The sequence below is a fragment of the Carassius auratus genome, chromosome 40 (assembly GCF_003368295.1).
Source record: "Carassius auratus strain Wakin chromosome 40, ASM336829v1, whole genome shotgun sequence".
Taxonomy (NCBI): Eukaryota; Metazoa; Chordata; class Actinopteri; order Cypriniformes; family Cyprinidae; genus Carassius; species Carassius auratus.
In genome coordinates, this window is record NC_039282.1 from 6,316,509 (window position 1) to 6,331,687 (window position 15,179).

The 15,179-nt window shown below is 38.4% G+C and overlaps 1 protein-coding gene across 7 annotated transcripts; it reads left to right on the plus strand.

The window, feature by feature from the left end:
• The first annotated feature begins 1,484 nt into the window (after nt 1-1,484).
• Nucleotides 1,485-15,172, plus strand: LOC113058398 (transcription elongation factor SPT5). 7 transcript variants are annotated; one of them, XM_026226258.1, is made up of 31 exons: nt 1,485-1,576; nt 2,051-2,172; nt 2,313-2,469; nt 2,577-2,642; nt 3,010-3,015; nt 3,658-3,669; nt 5,206-5,275; nt 5,358-5,426; nt 5,548-5,613; nt 5,706-5,736; nt 5,820-5,888; nt 6,082-6,333; nt 6,488-6,577; nt 7,112-7,182; nt 7,271-7,376; nt 7,464-7,557; nt 7,653-7,789; nt 7,970-8,125; nt 8,225-8,371; nt 9,009-9,155; nt 9,248-9,373; nt 9,459-9,543; nt 9,796-9,912; nt 10,101-10,203; nt 10,597-10,724; nt 10,806-10,911; nt 10,998-11,156; nt 11,235-11,403; nt 12,287-12,490; nt 12,791-12,886; nt 14,508-15,172. In XM_026226258.1, the coding sequence occupies exons 2-31, from the start codon at nt 2,092-2,094 to the stop codon at nt 14,646-14,648; spliced, it is 3,261 nt and encodes a 1,086-aa protein (XP_026082043.1). In that variant the 5' UTR covers nt 1,485-1,576; nt 2,051-2,091; the 3' UTR covers nt 14,649-15,172. The 7 variants fall into 7 exon arrangements, with proteins under 7 accessions (XP_026082043.1, XP_026082046.1, XP_026082048.1 ...); XM_026226261.1 differs by having other exon boundaries at nt 2,316-2,469; XM_026226260.1 differs by having other exon boundaries at nt 1,489-1,576; nt 2,054-2,172.
• Nucleotides 15,173-15,179: the final 7 nt, after the last annotated feature.

The window sequence follows — 15,179 nt, forward strand, 5'->3', positions numbered from 1 at the left end:
CTATAGTCAATGGTTAAATATTAGGGGGAAATTTTTATAGGGAAATCCGTATTAATTGGTAGTAAAAATTGCAACTGGATTCTAGATTTTCTGACTAACAGACCTCAGTCAGTTAAGTTAGATAACATCATCTCCTCCATCAACACCCTGAACACAGGTGTGCCACAGGGCTGTGTACTGAGCCCTCTTCTGTACTCACTATTCACCCATGACTGCGTTCCTGTTTATGGCTCCAACACAAACAAATTTGCAGATGACACCACGGTGGTAGGTCTGATCAAAGACAATGATGAGTCAACCTACAGGGATGAGGTGCAGCACATGGCTGTGTAGTAACAATCTGGAACTAAACTCCCAGAAAACTAAGGAGATCATTGTGGACTTCAGGCAGACTAGAAGTCATGCACACACCACAATCTACATCAATGGAGCTGTAGTGAAGCATGTGCTAAGTTTCAAGTTCCTTGGCACCATCATCTCTGATTACCTCGCCTGGTCCCTAAATACCTCCACCATGGTCAAAAAGACAAAGCAGCACCTTTACTTCTTACGAAGCCTTCAGATAGTTCACCCAGGATCCTTGTTGGTTTCTACCGCTGTACCACTGAGAGCATACTCACAAACTGCATCTCAGTGTGGTACAGCAATTGCTCCGCATCTGACTGCAAAACACTCCAGCGGGTGGTGAAAACTGCTCAACAGATCACCGGCACACAGTTAACTACCATTGAGAACATTTATCAAAAGCGCTGCCTGGGCAGGTTAAGGAACATCATCAAGGATGCCTCTCATCCTAACCATGGACTTTTCATCCTCCTTCCATCCGGCAGGCGTTACAGTAGCCAAAAATCTTGCACTAGTAGGATCAAGAAGACCTTCTTCCCCGAGGCTGTGACAATTCTCCACACCACCAATCTAACCTGCACCTGCTTTCTTACTGCACTGGTCACAGTACTTTACATACAATTGTATTACTTATATTTTGCACAGACTGTATATTGTTTAAGATACTACATATAAAAATGTTAATGCATACATTGTTTAACAATACTATTGTACACTCATCCAACTTTATTTATTACCACTGTCTTATGTTGCTGATGTTCATAATGTATACATTGCATTCCTATTTATATTCTGTACATACTCTGCTTAATACTGTATATAGCATTTTGTAAATTATCATAGCTTTATATACTCTGTACTTAATATGTATATAAAACACTACTTTCTTGCACTTCTGGTTAGATGCTAACTGCATTTGCATAGAGAGTGCATTAGGGCTGATATGCACCTGAGAGTTTCTTTTTGTAGCCATTGCTGTTTGCTATAAATAGATTAACGGGAGGAAAACACTTGAGGTTAAAACATACTGATGGTTAATATATAATTATATTTAATTAATTATAATATATATTTAATACTGCTTGAAGCTGCTTAAAACAGCACGGTTGTCCTCCAAAGCACTAGATGGCGATCTGCAGCTCTGGCTCCGCTTGTTGCTTACGGAACATTAAGGGGGAAAAACATAGGCCTTCGCTACCTGATTGAAGCAAAACCGGACAGCTGTTTAAAGGTAAGAATACTATTAAATCCAGTCTTTAATTGTAATTTTAAGGCATATTTATAGTGTATAGTGTCTTCGTCATAAACTAAGATGTGACCGTGGTAATGAAACGACGAGTGCTTCTTGTAAAATAAGATGTAACGTTAACTGTTATGCTAGCACGCTCGCATGCTAATTCGTTGTCCACTGGATTTGGCAGCAACGCTTAAAACCCAAGACGACAGGAATAAACTAGATTGACTATTGACGTTTATCTGTAGTTTTAAGCACGTTAGTCGTATTATGCACACAAAAGTAAAGAGAAAGAGTGCACTGTTTGACCAAATCGCAGTGTAAACGTTATGACTCGCATCATGCGCCGTGTGTCACATTCTCTGTCTGCTTTCAGTCATGTTTGCTGTTATGTTCATGAACGAATCTTGCATTTATTGTGCTAGTTTATTATTCTGTGCCTTTTGCACGTATTTGATGCGGTTTGTACAGTAGTGTTGCCGTCTGGATCACGCGGATAGAAGGACACGGAGATGTCTGACAGCGAGGACAGTGATTTCTCTGATAATCCGAGCGAGAGGAGCAGCGAGGCTGAAGAGGCGGAGGAGAACGAGGTGGGACAACCAGCTCCTTCTCGAATATGTCCATAAATAGTTTAATTATTTATATATTAATGCATTTATGTTATGCAAAGTAAAATAAATATGTATAACAAATAATATGTTCTAATGTTTGATGTTTGCAATATGATGAGGAGGATGAACAGGGGAGTTTAGCTGGCAGTGACAAGGCTGCGGAGGAGGAGGGAGAAGATTTGGAGGATGAGGAGGAATATGACGAAGAGGAGGAAGAGGATGATGAGCGCCCTAGGAAAAAACCTCGGCATGGTGGCTTCATCTTGGATGAAGCCGGTTAGAAAACTGCTTACCGATATATATTTCTAAGATTAAGCTAATTTACAACATCTTTTGCATACCCGAAGATGCTATATTATGTATTTTATTCCATGCTTGACTAGATGTTGATGATGAATATGAAGATGAAGATCCATGGGAGGATGGTGCTGAAGACATCTTAGAAAAAGGTAAGAAATTATTAATAATTTAACTGAATTATTTGTGCATGTTTTGTTTAATTTACAATTAAAAAAAAAAGAATCTGAATAAGTTAATAAATATTTAATGTTCATATAATAGCATGTGGAATTGTTGTCCCCTGTATATGCATAATATAAACTCTTGCAGGTGGATTTAATATCTCTTTTAATATAATGTTACCAGTATGTGTACCAGTTATGTGTATCATATCCATACCTTTATGAAATGGAGGCATATTAAGTGAAATATCAATGACAGGCTGTATATTAAATATGTTTTATAAAATGATGCCAGTTATTTGAATGTGTTTCTTGCGCTCATTGATTCTTTATTTCTTATGCATGCCTTCTTCAGTTAACGGTAAACCAATTCCAGATTTCTCTGCTCTTTGTTCTCTTTCTGTCTAATTAAACTGATTAATTCTCAGACCATTGTTTCACATTCTGTAAAAATCCATCCCCATGATCTGCACCACTCTAACATTTGTTTGTGATGTTTAAAGTTGTTTGGCTAATGTTTCATTTGCTTGAATTTCTTAACAAGGAGCATGGATGGCAAATACACTTTTTCTTCTTTGCATTGTTCAAATACATTCAGTAAGGTCAAAGTCAATAAAGCCAACAATTTTAAGATGCACCATTGATTGAAAAGGGGACTGTAGAGCGGGGACTGACTTGAGTTCTGAAAGGGAACCAAATATAGTCATTTGCCTGAAACTGCTCCTTTGAACCAAAAAAAAAAACCCCAATTCCTTATTTTGATAGTATTGAAGTGTGCTTAATTGTATTGCATCAGCTAACAGTGACATGACATCATTATCATGTAGTTTCCATCTTTAAGATATGTCACAGTTGTTAGCCTGACCATCTGGTAATTTAATTTCCCTTTTTATTTCTGTTTACCTGGTTCTGTCTATGCCCTTCCCTGAATTTGCTGTGTGCACATGACTTTGTATTATGGCTCACGCTCATCCCTTCCTCCCTCAACTCTGGATTTGAGCAGAAGAGGCCGAAGGTATGTGCTAAAATCTTCTGGCGTGCATGGATATTCACTTATATATTCAACATGTGTCTGTCATGTAGCTGTGTTTACATGCACTGCTTTTAGTCAATCTGAATACGTTCAGTCAGGTTGCAAATTCAGAATGTACATTACCATTCAAAGAAACAAACACAGTTTCCAAAAAAAAAAAAAAAAATGTAGGCAGCTCATCTGTTTTCAATGTTGATAAGAAATGTTTCTTGAGCAGAAAATGAGCATATCAGAGTGATTTCTGAAGGATCTTGTGACACTGAAGATTGGAATGATGACAGCAGAAAATTCAGCTTTGTGTCAGGAAAAAATACATGTTAAAATATATTCAAATAGAATTACAGGGAACTCCACTAACCTTTTCCACTGGTGGCACTTGCTCTACTAACTCAGTTACTGGCGCAAAACATGATTTGGTCGCACAAATTATTTATGGTAAGCCGCTCTGGATTATAATGAAACTTTATTGCATACAGATGTGCTTTTTATTTTACTTGTCATCTTTTAAACCACATGCCGCCTTGTTTTCTTTAACATTGGTTGGGATAGGGTTACTGCAATAGAAAATACACAATAAAGTGCAAAATGAATTTCTTTTGGATTTCAGCATGCTATGGTTGGCACAGATCCTAAACAAAGGAAAAATAAAATCCATAAAATCCATAAAATAATATAATAGATTTTCAGCAGCTATTGACTTTATTAAAGACTTTATTAAAGATAATAACCTTAACCACTGGTATTCTTCAAGCCACTGGTGTCGAAATTCATATGTCCTTATCGTTTTTCCCGCTTGTGCTTTTTCTGTCGAATCCTTCTCATCCTCCTCATTCTCACTCACAGGCTCAGTTTGACATGTTGAATTGACGCAGGGCTGAAGCCAACTTGATGTGTTGAATGCTCAGAGCATGTTATAAAACCTATTCTTAAAATACACATTTCTGTTTTAATAAATGTTCATAGGAAATCATGGCATATTGCCCAAAATATAAGGTAGGTACAAAAATAATCAGTGATACATTTGCGACCCCATAAAAATGAGGGTTGCAAAGGCATTTCAAAAGGTCACATATGCGACCATTTTGGTCGCAGTGGGAGTTCCCTGAATTATATGATTTTTAGGTATGTTTCACAATATTTTTTGTAATAAATGCAGCCTTTGTAAGCATGGGACTTCTTTCAAGATTTAAACAAAATAATAATTACTGCCCACAAGCATTTGAACAATGGTCTACTTTTTAAGTTTTATTACATTTACTCACACATTGTATTTTAAAATAATGTATAATAATTGCTTACAAAGAATGAAAGATTTAGATAACAGTGCTTCTGTTTAATGGATTATGATCTGCACCGCCTCTTTTCATTTTATTTAGATCATTCACTTTAAGCGTTTAGTCATTAGTGAAATTAACAGATTATTATGCTGCATGTAAGCATAGCTACTGACAGTTTTTTTGAGTTGTTCTAAATATTTTTTTTTGTCATATAATTGTTTATTCTGTTGCCATCTGTTAGTCTCCAACATTGACCATGTGGTTTTGGATGAGGATCACTCCGGTTCAAGGAGGTTGCAGAATCTTTGGAGGTGAGAAAGCTGCACTGCACAATTTCACATGGCTGAATCAGAACTATTTTAAATTCCTCTTCTAATACCGGTTTCTCTTTAGGGATTCACGCGAGGAAGCTCTGGGGGAATATTACATGAGAAAATATGCCAAGTCCTCAGGTGGAGAGCAGTAAGTCAACAGACTTCACCTGAACACAATGCATAAGGCAGTTTTACAGAATGCGTGGCTCATTGTGGCACGTGCATGTGCTGGAATTTGCTAAATATTCTTGTTCTGTTGTTTACTTCAGCTTCTATGGCGGCTCTGAGGACCTTTCTGATGACATCACCCAGCAACAGTTGCTTCCTGGGGTCAAGTATGGGGAAAATTAGTTGATTGATTAAAAATGCTGAATTAAGTATTTTTGAAAGACCACTGGGCTTGTGTTAAGAGATTTGTCTCTTGCAGGGATCCTAACTTGTGGACCGTTAAGTGTAAGGTTAGTTAGTTATGAGCACTATCTAATAGTAGGCTTTGGCTGCTGTATGTGCAGGGTTGAATTCTTCTTCTGTTTCTTTGTAGATTGGAGAGGAAAGAGCTACAGCCATCGCCTTGATGCGAAAATTCATTGCTTATCAGTGCACAGACACGGTAAGATTTCCACAGTCCTTCTGTCATAAGTTAAGGTCTGTTTGATTTGTGACAGCCAGTGTTAGCATCTTTTGACTCGCACCATTCAAATAGAAAGGCACAGAACTGTATGAACATTCATCTTGGGTGCTTTGCAAAAACTTTTCTTGAAGGTATGTGGCACCAAGATGTTGTGCTTTGTTTCTCTCCACAGCCGCTCCAAATCAAATCCGTGGTGGCCCCTGAGCACGTCAAAGGTTATATCTATGTGGAGGCGTACAAGCAGACCCACGTCAAGGCCGCTATTGAGGGTGTGGGAAACCTGCGCATGGGCTTCTGGAACCAGCAGATGGTGCCCATTAAAGAGATGACGGATGTGCTGAAAGTGGTTAAGGAAGTGACTAACCTTAAACCCAAGTCTTGGGTTCGTCTTAAGAGAGGCCTTTATAAAGATGACATTGCTCAGGTTTGTACACCAGAACACTTGGCTTTATAGCCCTAAAGGAAATGTCTAACAGAAGGGGTGCTAGATATTGTTTTGAGTTCCGAATTGTCACTTGCACAGCTCTACATCTGTGTCAGGAAAACATTTGATGAATGTATTTATTTTCCTGTTTTAGGTGGACTATGTTGAACCAAGCCAGAATACGATCTCACTGAAAATGATTCCTCGTATTGATTTAGATCGCATCAAAGCGAGGATGAGTATGGTAGGTCGCATAATCATAAGGATCATTTATATTATCATGATGTATTTATGCTACCAATCAAATGTTTGGAGTCGGTACAATTGTTTTTTATTTTTTATTAGTACTTATATTCAGCAAGGATGCATTAAATTAATCAAAAAGGCAGTTATAGAATATTTTTTGTTTTATTAAATGCTGTTTTTGAACTTTCTGTTCATCAAAAAAACTGAACAAAAAGTTTATGGTTTCCACAAAAATATTAAGCAGCAAAAACTTTTAACATTCAGAATTATACAAACTTGAGCACCAAATCAGCATATTAGAATGATTTCTGAAGTACCATGTGACACTGAAGACATGAGTAATGGAAAACTTTTAATTTAAATTGTAAAGTTGACAATATTACTGTTTTTACTGTATTTTTAATCCAATAAATGGGACTTTGGTGATGAGACTTCTTTTAGAAAAAATGTAAAACAATCCTACTGACCCATAACCTGTGGAATGGTAGTGTAAATATGTTGTGAGACTTTTGTCTTCGTCTTTTTCCTACAGAAAGACTGGTTTGCGAAGAGAAAGAAGTTTAAGAGGCCACCTCAGAGGCTTTTTGATGCTGAAAAGATCAGGTAATGGAGCACTTTGAGACATTGAGTCTCTCGTAATTCAAACTTATTGAAACATGTCAGCCGTACTGACACATGCTCTGCTCCACAGGTCCCTTGGTGGTGAGGTCAGCCATGACGGGGACTTCATGATATTTGAAGGCAACCGATACAGCCGGAAAGGCTTCCTGTTCAAAAGCTTTGCTATGTCCGCTGTGGTAAGGGCCCTCACACTCATCCTAGTTCTAGGTGTCTAATTGTTCTTTATTGGTTCGCTGGTTCAACCCATGTCTCTTTTTGTAAAGATCACAGACGGAGTTAAACCCACTCTGTCTGAGCTGGAGAAGTTTGAGGACCAGCCAGAGGGAATTGACCTTGAAGTAGTCACAGAGACGACAAGTAAATACATCCAGACATCATTATTTTGTACCAGTGTATTGAGCAATCCTTCTGTGAATACATTTTTGCAAAGCTAATCACATTTTTTTTTGCAGGTAAGGAGCGCGAGCACAATCTCCAGGCAGGAGATAATGTTGAAGTGTGTGAAGGGGAGTTGATCAACCTTCAGGGTAAAATCCTGAGTGTGGATGGCAACAAGATCACCATCATGCCCAAGCATGAGGATCTCAAGGTGATTAAATAACAGGAGCTGCTGTGGAAATATGGTCCCAGTATGCAAATCATTCTCTTGTCGGGGCTTATTAGGTTTACATAAAGGTGACGTGTGTGATTTGTGCCATCCTGTTTTCCATGACGCGTCCCTTTTAGACCATCATTATTTCCTCTTTATCTTGTCTTTGTTTTTATTTAGGACCCTCTCGAGTTTCCAGCTCATGAGTTGAGGAAGTACTTCCGTATGGGTGACCATGTGAAGGTTATCGCAGGGCGTTTTGAAGGTGACACAGGCCTCATAGTCCGTGTAGAGGAGAACTTTGTCATTCTGTTCTCTGATCTCACCATGCACGAGGTAGGTTTCACTAGTAAGCTGTTTAATTGTTCAGAAAACACAACATCCAGCAGTCAGTGTTTTGTTCTCTGTTGGATATGATGTCTGTTTTGGTTCCAGTTGAAGGTCTTGCCCCGGGACCTGCAGCTGTGCTCCGAGACCGCTTCAGGTGTGGATGCAGGAGGCCAGCACGAGTGGGGAGAGTTGGTACAGTTAGACCCCCAAACTGTAGGTGTCATTGTCAGGCTGGAAAGAGAGACGTTCCAGGTAAACTGCAAGAGAAATGGACAAGTTCAAGTGTAATGTCAGCTAAATTTTGTAGTACACACTTGCTGGATCTGTTTCTTCACAGCAATAGCACACTTTTCACCATAGTCCCTCTGAGTTCACTCTGTGATTTAGCCTGGGAAAACAATTGACTGAGTGTACTGTATTCACGCCCCTAGGCTTGCATTTCAATAACATTGTCATAGCAGCAGCAACATGCGGTATCATGAATCAGGGCTCGGGTTGGTGGTTTGTGTTTGAATGTTTTTGAAACAAGTCTCTAATGCTCATCAAGAACTGTTCTCTATTTTGATGTAGATTAGACATTACTGTGTTACAAAATCCTTCAGAAATCTTTCTTGCTCTTAAGAAACATTTTTGTATTTATACTATCATTAACTTTAATGCTGTTCATATTTGCTTAAAAATATTAATTTCTTGAGAAAAATACTGAAATCAAACTTTTGAACAGCTGTGTACTTAAATGAGCAGACAATTCATAACAATACAAACATAAAAAAAAACATGTTGCTTTTACCAGGCTATACTTTTAATGCACATACATGACTTCACTTCCTACAGCTGTCATATTAAGGGGTAAATTATTATGATTTTTTTCACAATGATTCATTTTTAGGTTCTGAACATGCATGGGAAAGTTTTAACCGTTCGGCACCAGGCGGTAAATAGACGGAAGGACAACCGCTTTGCTGTCGCTCTCGACTCGGAGCAAAACAACATCCACGTGAAGGATATTGTGAAAGTCATTGATGGACCTCATTCGGTAACTACCAGAGACCGGGGGAAAAAGGTTTGACATTACGTAACAAAACTGCTCTGGTGGAAGTTAATATTCTCACTTGTGTGATCCGTCAGGGTCGTGAAGGTGAAATTCGCCACATCTTCAGAGGCTTTGCTTTTCTTCACTGCAAGAAGCTGGTTGAAAACGGAGGCATGTTTGTTTGTAAAGCGCGCCACCTCGTTCTGGCGGGCGGCTCAAAGGTACGGCTATTCTACTGAATCTGTGGACAAATCTCATACATTGCCCAACATCCCTGTCATATACGGTCCCCTTTTGTTCCCAAAGCCCAGAGATGTGACCAATTTTACAGTGGGTGGCTTTGCTCCTATGAGTCCACGTATCAGCAGTCCAATGCACCCTGGAGGAGGTGGTAAGCAGCTTCATGAAACTCACTGGGTTTTGCAACATAGTGGTAGAAGATCTGAAGATCTGGGCTATTATCAGAGGGTTGCAGGTTCAAAACCTCCAAGAGTAGATTTTATCATCAATTTAAACACTGTGTTTGTCAGCCAATAACTAAAACTTTAGTTTCCGTCTGGCGGGTTGCCTATTGACCACTTTAATTTTATCTATTTATATTTGGATCTCGGCATCATCTGTTGTTTTGTGGTCTTCCTTCCAGGTCAGCAGCAAAGGGGCGGAGGCGGAGGCGGAGGCGGTGGCATGGGTCGGGGCCGCGGGCGACGAGACAATGATCTGATTGGGCAGACTGTCCGTATATCACAGGGACCATACAAAGGTTAAATAAATTATTTCCAGTGACTTTTTGTGTAAAGCTTTTGCTTTGGTTAAGTATTTTGTACACATTTCATTGCATTTTATAACGTGGCCTCAGTGTCCGCTATTCTTTGAGACCACCACGCATTCACTTTGTTTTTTCTATTCCTATAAGCTACAGGTTTTGTAACACCCTCTTCATTTCCTCAGGTTACATTGGAGTGGTGAAGGATGCCACAGAATCAACCGCTAGGGTAGAGCTCCACTCAACTTGCCAGACCATCTCTGTGGACCGGCAGCGTCTCACAACTGTGTATGTTATCATACACAAACATTTATACTTTATCTGCTGCTTCCACATTTGTTTATTCCATCTTTTGGCTTATTTTATGACATTACTTCAAGCTGCCAATGAAATACAGTACGCCTAGCTCTACTTAACACATTTGCACCCCACATATCAGACAAATTAAATAAAAGTGTGTGGTCCTGTGTGGGAAAGTTCTATTTGAGAATCCTAGCTATTCGTTTCCAAACTACTGTTTGACAGTGCTGCCTGATTATAAGCTGCGTTGTTATATATTTTTACCTCAAACGTATAAATAATGTAGTTTTGATATCTTGATGCTTTTTAACTTTTGCTCTCCTGAATATTTTTACTATTTTTTTTCATTTACACCTAAATTGTTTTGCTTTTTTGAATTAGTGGTGGCAAAGAAAGACAAGGAAGGAGTTCCACCCATTTACGAACCCCGATGTATGGTTCCCAGACACCCATTTATGGAACTGGCTCACGTACCCCCATGTATGGTAGCCAGACACCCCTCCATGATGGTAAGAAATGCCAGATTATAATCTTATAAATTTAAGTGTTCTGAAACATTTTTTTTTTTTAACCTCTCTCATCGTTTACAGGAAGCCGGACTCCTCACTATGGCTCCCAGACTCCTCTGCATGACGGGAGCAGGACCCCAGGTCAAAGCGGTGCTTGGGACCCCAACAATCCCAACACACCATCACGGTAAAAAGCAGAGGAAGACAAATGCACACATGCAATCAAACAGTCCCAAGTACCTCAACTTCATCTCGTTTTTCTTCTGTTTCCAGGCCTGATGAGGAATATGAGTTTGCTTATGATGACGAGCCCTCTCCATCTCCTCAAGGCTATGGTGGTACGCCCAACCCACAGACTCCTGGCTATCCAGAAGTGCCCTCCCCGCAGGTCAACCCTCAGTACAACCCTCAGACTCCTGGGACTCCTGCTATGTGAGGGCTCATTCAGATGCTCAGTGCTTTTGTACTGGCTTGGGAACATCTTAAACGGAGTCTGTTTTTGCACTGTAGGTACAACACCGACCAGTACTCTCCATATGCAGCACCCTCTCCGCAAGGGTCCTACCAGCCCAGCCCCAGCCCACAGAGTTTCCACCAAGTGGCCCCAAGCCCGGTGGGATACCAAAACACGCACTCACCCGCCAGTTACCACCCCACCCCATCACCCATGGCCTACCAGGTACAGTAGTTGGTTGACACCGTATGCTTAAGAAACCAACTATTTGGAGTAGTGATGCACCAAAATTATTTTTAATTAAGTTTTTATTTAGTGAAAATAATTATTATAAAAAATCTAATAAAAACTTTGAAAGTTGTATACAAACATTCAAATTACACAAGGCAGTTTTTATATAAACTTTGAATTATATAATTATTTGTAAATTTAGGGTCACTTTTATAAGCTTTTATTAATGTTTTGAATCTTCTTTTTTTTTTTTTTTGGTTTTAAAGTTTTAATAGTTTTGTTGTTGGAGTTTTGGTATGATATATATATATATATATATATATATATATATATATAGGGAGAGAGATTTTTTTTTTTTTTTTTTTTGGTTTGTCTAAAATGTATAAATTGTGTTTCATTAATGAGAGTAAATAGAAATGTTGCCTTGGCCAGTATCTGAAATCAAAATTGTTTACAGTTTTATTTGTTAAAGATTTTATTTTTTAATTGTTTTCATTTCAGTTAACATTAAATTAACATTTAAATTGTGTAATTAATCACCTTTATTCAAACATACATTAATGAAGATATCACTAACAGTCAATATAATGAGTTTATTATAGTGCATATTTTTAACATAATGCTTATCTTTAGAGTTTTATAGTTAACTAACAAACATTGAATGTTTTACCTGAGGTAAATGTAATGTTGTTTACAAGCTGATGGAGTGATTACCTGAAATAGAATTCAGAAATTTGTAGTGTTTAACAACCCTATGATGTTCATTCATGTTCATCTCGTGATAGAACGTCACTAGTTTGCAGCAATAAGGTTTTTTTTCTTAATCATTGGCTGCACAAACAGTATTAAGTTGATTTGTGCTGCATGTGATCTTTAGGCCAGTCCAAGCCCCAGTCCGGTAGGGTACAGTCCAATGACTCCTGGAGCTCCATCTCCGGGAGGCTACAACCCTCACACCCCTGGATCCAACATCGACCAGGCCTCCAGTGACTGGGTCACCACTGACATCATGGTGCGTGTGAAAGACACATTCCTGGACGGAGGCGTCATCAATCAGACCGGTATCATCCGGAGTGTCACCGTGAGTGGAATTTTGAGTGGTGTTCATTTTGATTTAATCAGATTTTTGCGATCTAGATGTGCTGTGACTAAGCAAGAATTTTCAAGTAGAAGCATGTGAAATTTGGATTTGCATATTGCATATCACGTGCTGAGATGCCCAGGGCTGATTTTAGATTTGGCAGTGAATTAAGCTTGTCCCAGTTGAGATACGATCTATTTCACTAGATTATATGATGATTCATACCCTGTTAGATGTTTGAAGGTAGTTTGTTGTTTTTAAGACGTCACAACTCAACACAGAAATTCTTCTTTCACATAGGGGGGGATGTGCTCCGTTTTCCTGCAAGACATTGAGAAGGTCGTTAGTATTTCAAGTGAACACTTGGAGCCTGTTACACCAACCAAAAACAACAAGGTATTGCTGACTTTATGAAACCAAATGATGTTATTTAGATTTTCAACTTTCAACACTTTATCTTTTTAATTCTCAGTGTGCTATTATTCAACTTATCGCATGTTTATATTGGTTTAATTGAATATGTGTATACTAAACCATAAATAGTTTGAATATATAGCCTATTCTGCATTCAAGTGCACACACAGCTTGCCACAAATCACCGGCACAAGTAATGATTATGTAATGGGAAAAATAGCTAAGAGATATTATAATTTATTAATAAACTAAGGTTTTGAGAGAGCTCAACAGACTGCAACTTGAGAAAACACATGCAAATAGAAAACGCACCAACAAATTAAGGGAAAGTATACAGCAAATATGCAAAATACAGAAACGTGCAAATACAGAAATGCGCTGCAAAAAGTAATTTGTAGCATTACACTAACTCACCTTCACAGAGAAATAAACCTTTTACATAATGTGAGTTTTTGATTTGTATTGCTCTAGTGAACCTGAAATGGGAACGGCAGAAAGTGTGTCCTGTTTCGTTTCCTTCATTTTACAAAAGCACAAGGAAAAATGCCAGTGAATGCGCTGGTACCTTCATGTCATGCAGTAGTGCAGTAACAGCTTCCACACACTGAAGAAAAACTTGGATATGCGCCTAAAAGCGCACGTTTATCCAGGTTAATATTCAAGCAAATGGCTTTATAAAGTTGCAACTACTTAGATGTTTTAATGATAAGCCATTTGACCATTTGAGGTCAATGAATGAAAGTTGAAGGTTTGGAATTTCTGATGGATATACTATAATTACCTCAAGGACCAGCCCATTAGGGATCTGTCTGTCATAGGTTCGGACAGGTTTTAAAAAATTTTGCGACTAGCTCACTAATAAAACTTTAGTCGACTAAAATTTATTTCACTATCAGGGGGGAATCCTACAATCTTCTAAATATGTCATGATCCAGTAAAAGTCAAAGTATGTGTAAAATAGTATGCGATAATTAACGTTTCAGACAAACTGGTGCAACATTACCATCACATTTAATCCTGCTCATGGAGTACAGATATACAATTTAAAATAATACACTTTAAAATGTCCTTATTACAGTGCATTTAGAATACAATAAAATGTATACAAAACACCAAACTAAAGCAACCAGTCATTAACTGTTATTGCTATAATAAATGCATGTCAAAACATTTGTTTGACAAATTTTCAAATTTCATATATACATTAATAAACTGTTAGGCCTTTAATTTCTTGGGAAATACTGAATTTAGAATTTTTAGAGAACTGCAAGGCCATCATCATAAAAGTCACAGCTGCAAGAACCAGTGAAGCAAACACTTGCCTGAATTCTCTCTTGAATTGAATCCATGCTGCAGTCACTTAAGTAATGAGAATTAACCAGGGCAAATTTTGCTCGTCTCCATTATATAAAGTGGATGCGCAGTGAAGAGTTTAGGCAATGAACAGGTGCGGAAGCAGAAACAGAATATTACTTGGATATAAGCCTGCTGCTCCTCCCCCAAATTCAGCTTAAGAACCCTGTTGTTATGTATCACAGTTGTGTTGTAACCCTAATAAAAAGATAGTTTCTCCAATGTAAAGAAATGTGACTGTGCTTCTCAGGTGAAGGTGATTCTGGGAGAGGACAGGGAGGCCACAGGAGTCCTGCTCAGTATTGATGGTGAAGACGGCATTGTTAGAATGGAGCTGGATGAGCAACTGAAGATTCTCAACCTCCGCTTCCTTGGGAAATTGGAAGCGTGAAGAACACCAAGCATTTAAACCCATTTTGCTATTTGAATCCAGATGCTGCACATCTTATTTTTTTCTGTTTGTCTTCATCTACATTGTGAAGTAGCTGGAATTTTACATCTTTTTTTCTTTACACGTAGTTAAAGTTTTTTGTGGATGGTCTACTTTGTTTCTTCTGTGGTATAGAAACACATACATTTTGGCAAACTGATTCCATGTCAAATAAAATGTGAACCCTATGTTCCCAAATCCATCCATCCTGAGTGTTCGCATGAAATATTTCATAGCTGATGGCTGTTCATTTTAAACTTTTTATTGCCTGCTGGTGTGTAGTACATTGATCACGAAGAGGAATTCCATTTTTATTCACTTAATGAGTGATATGAACTCCAACAGATGAGATAAACCGCTGTGCTCTGAAGTTTATTCAACATCATGCTCCATTACATTACTGGTCCATTACATTACTGAACCTTTAATGTCATTAATAACTGGTGTATATTCGGAGTTCATTAAAGGTCTTTCAAAACCCTTAATCCCTGT

What these genes read in the sequence shown, in the direction of transcription:
- LOC113058398 (XM_026226258.1), top strand. Translation starts at nt 2,092, where the DNA reads ATGTCTGACAGCGAGGACAGTGATTTCTCTGATAATCCGAGCGAGAGG. An exon ending in CTTCATCTTGGATGAAGCCG is followed by an intron (nt 2,470 to 2,576) that starts GTTAGAAAACTG and finishes ATGCTTGACTAG; the next exon opens with ATGTTGATGATGAATATGAA. An exon ending in ATCACAGGGACCATACAAAG is followed by an intron (nt 9,913 to 10,100) that starts GTTAAATAAATT and finishes TCATTTCCTCAG; the next exon opens with GTTACATTGGAGTGGTGAAG.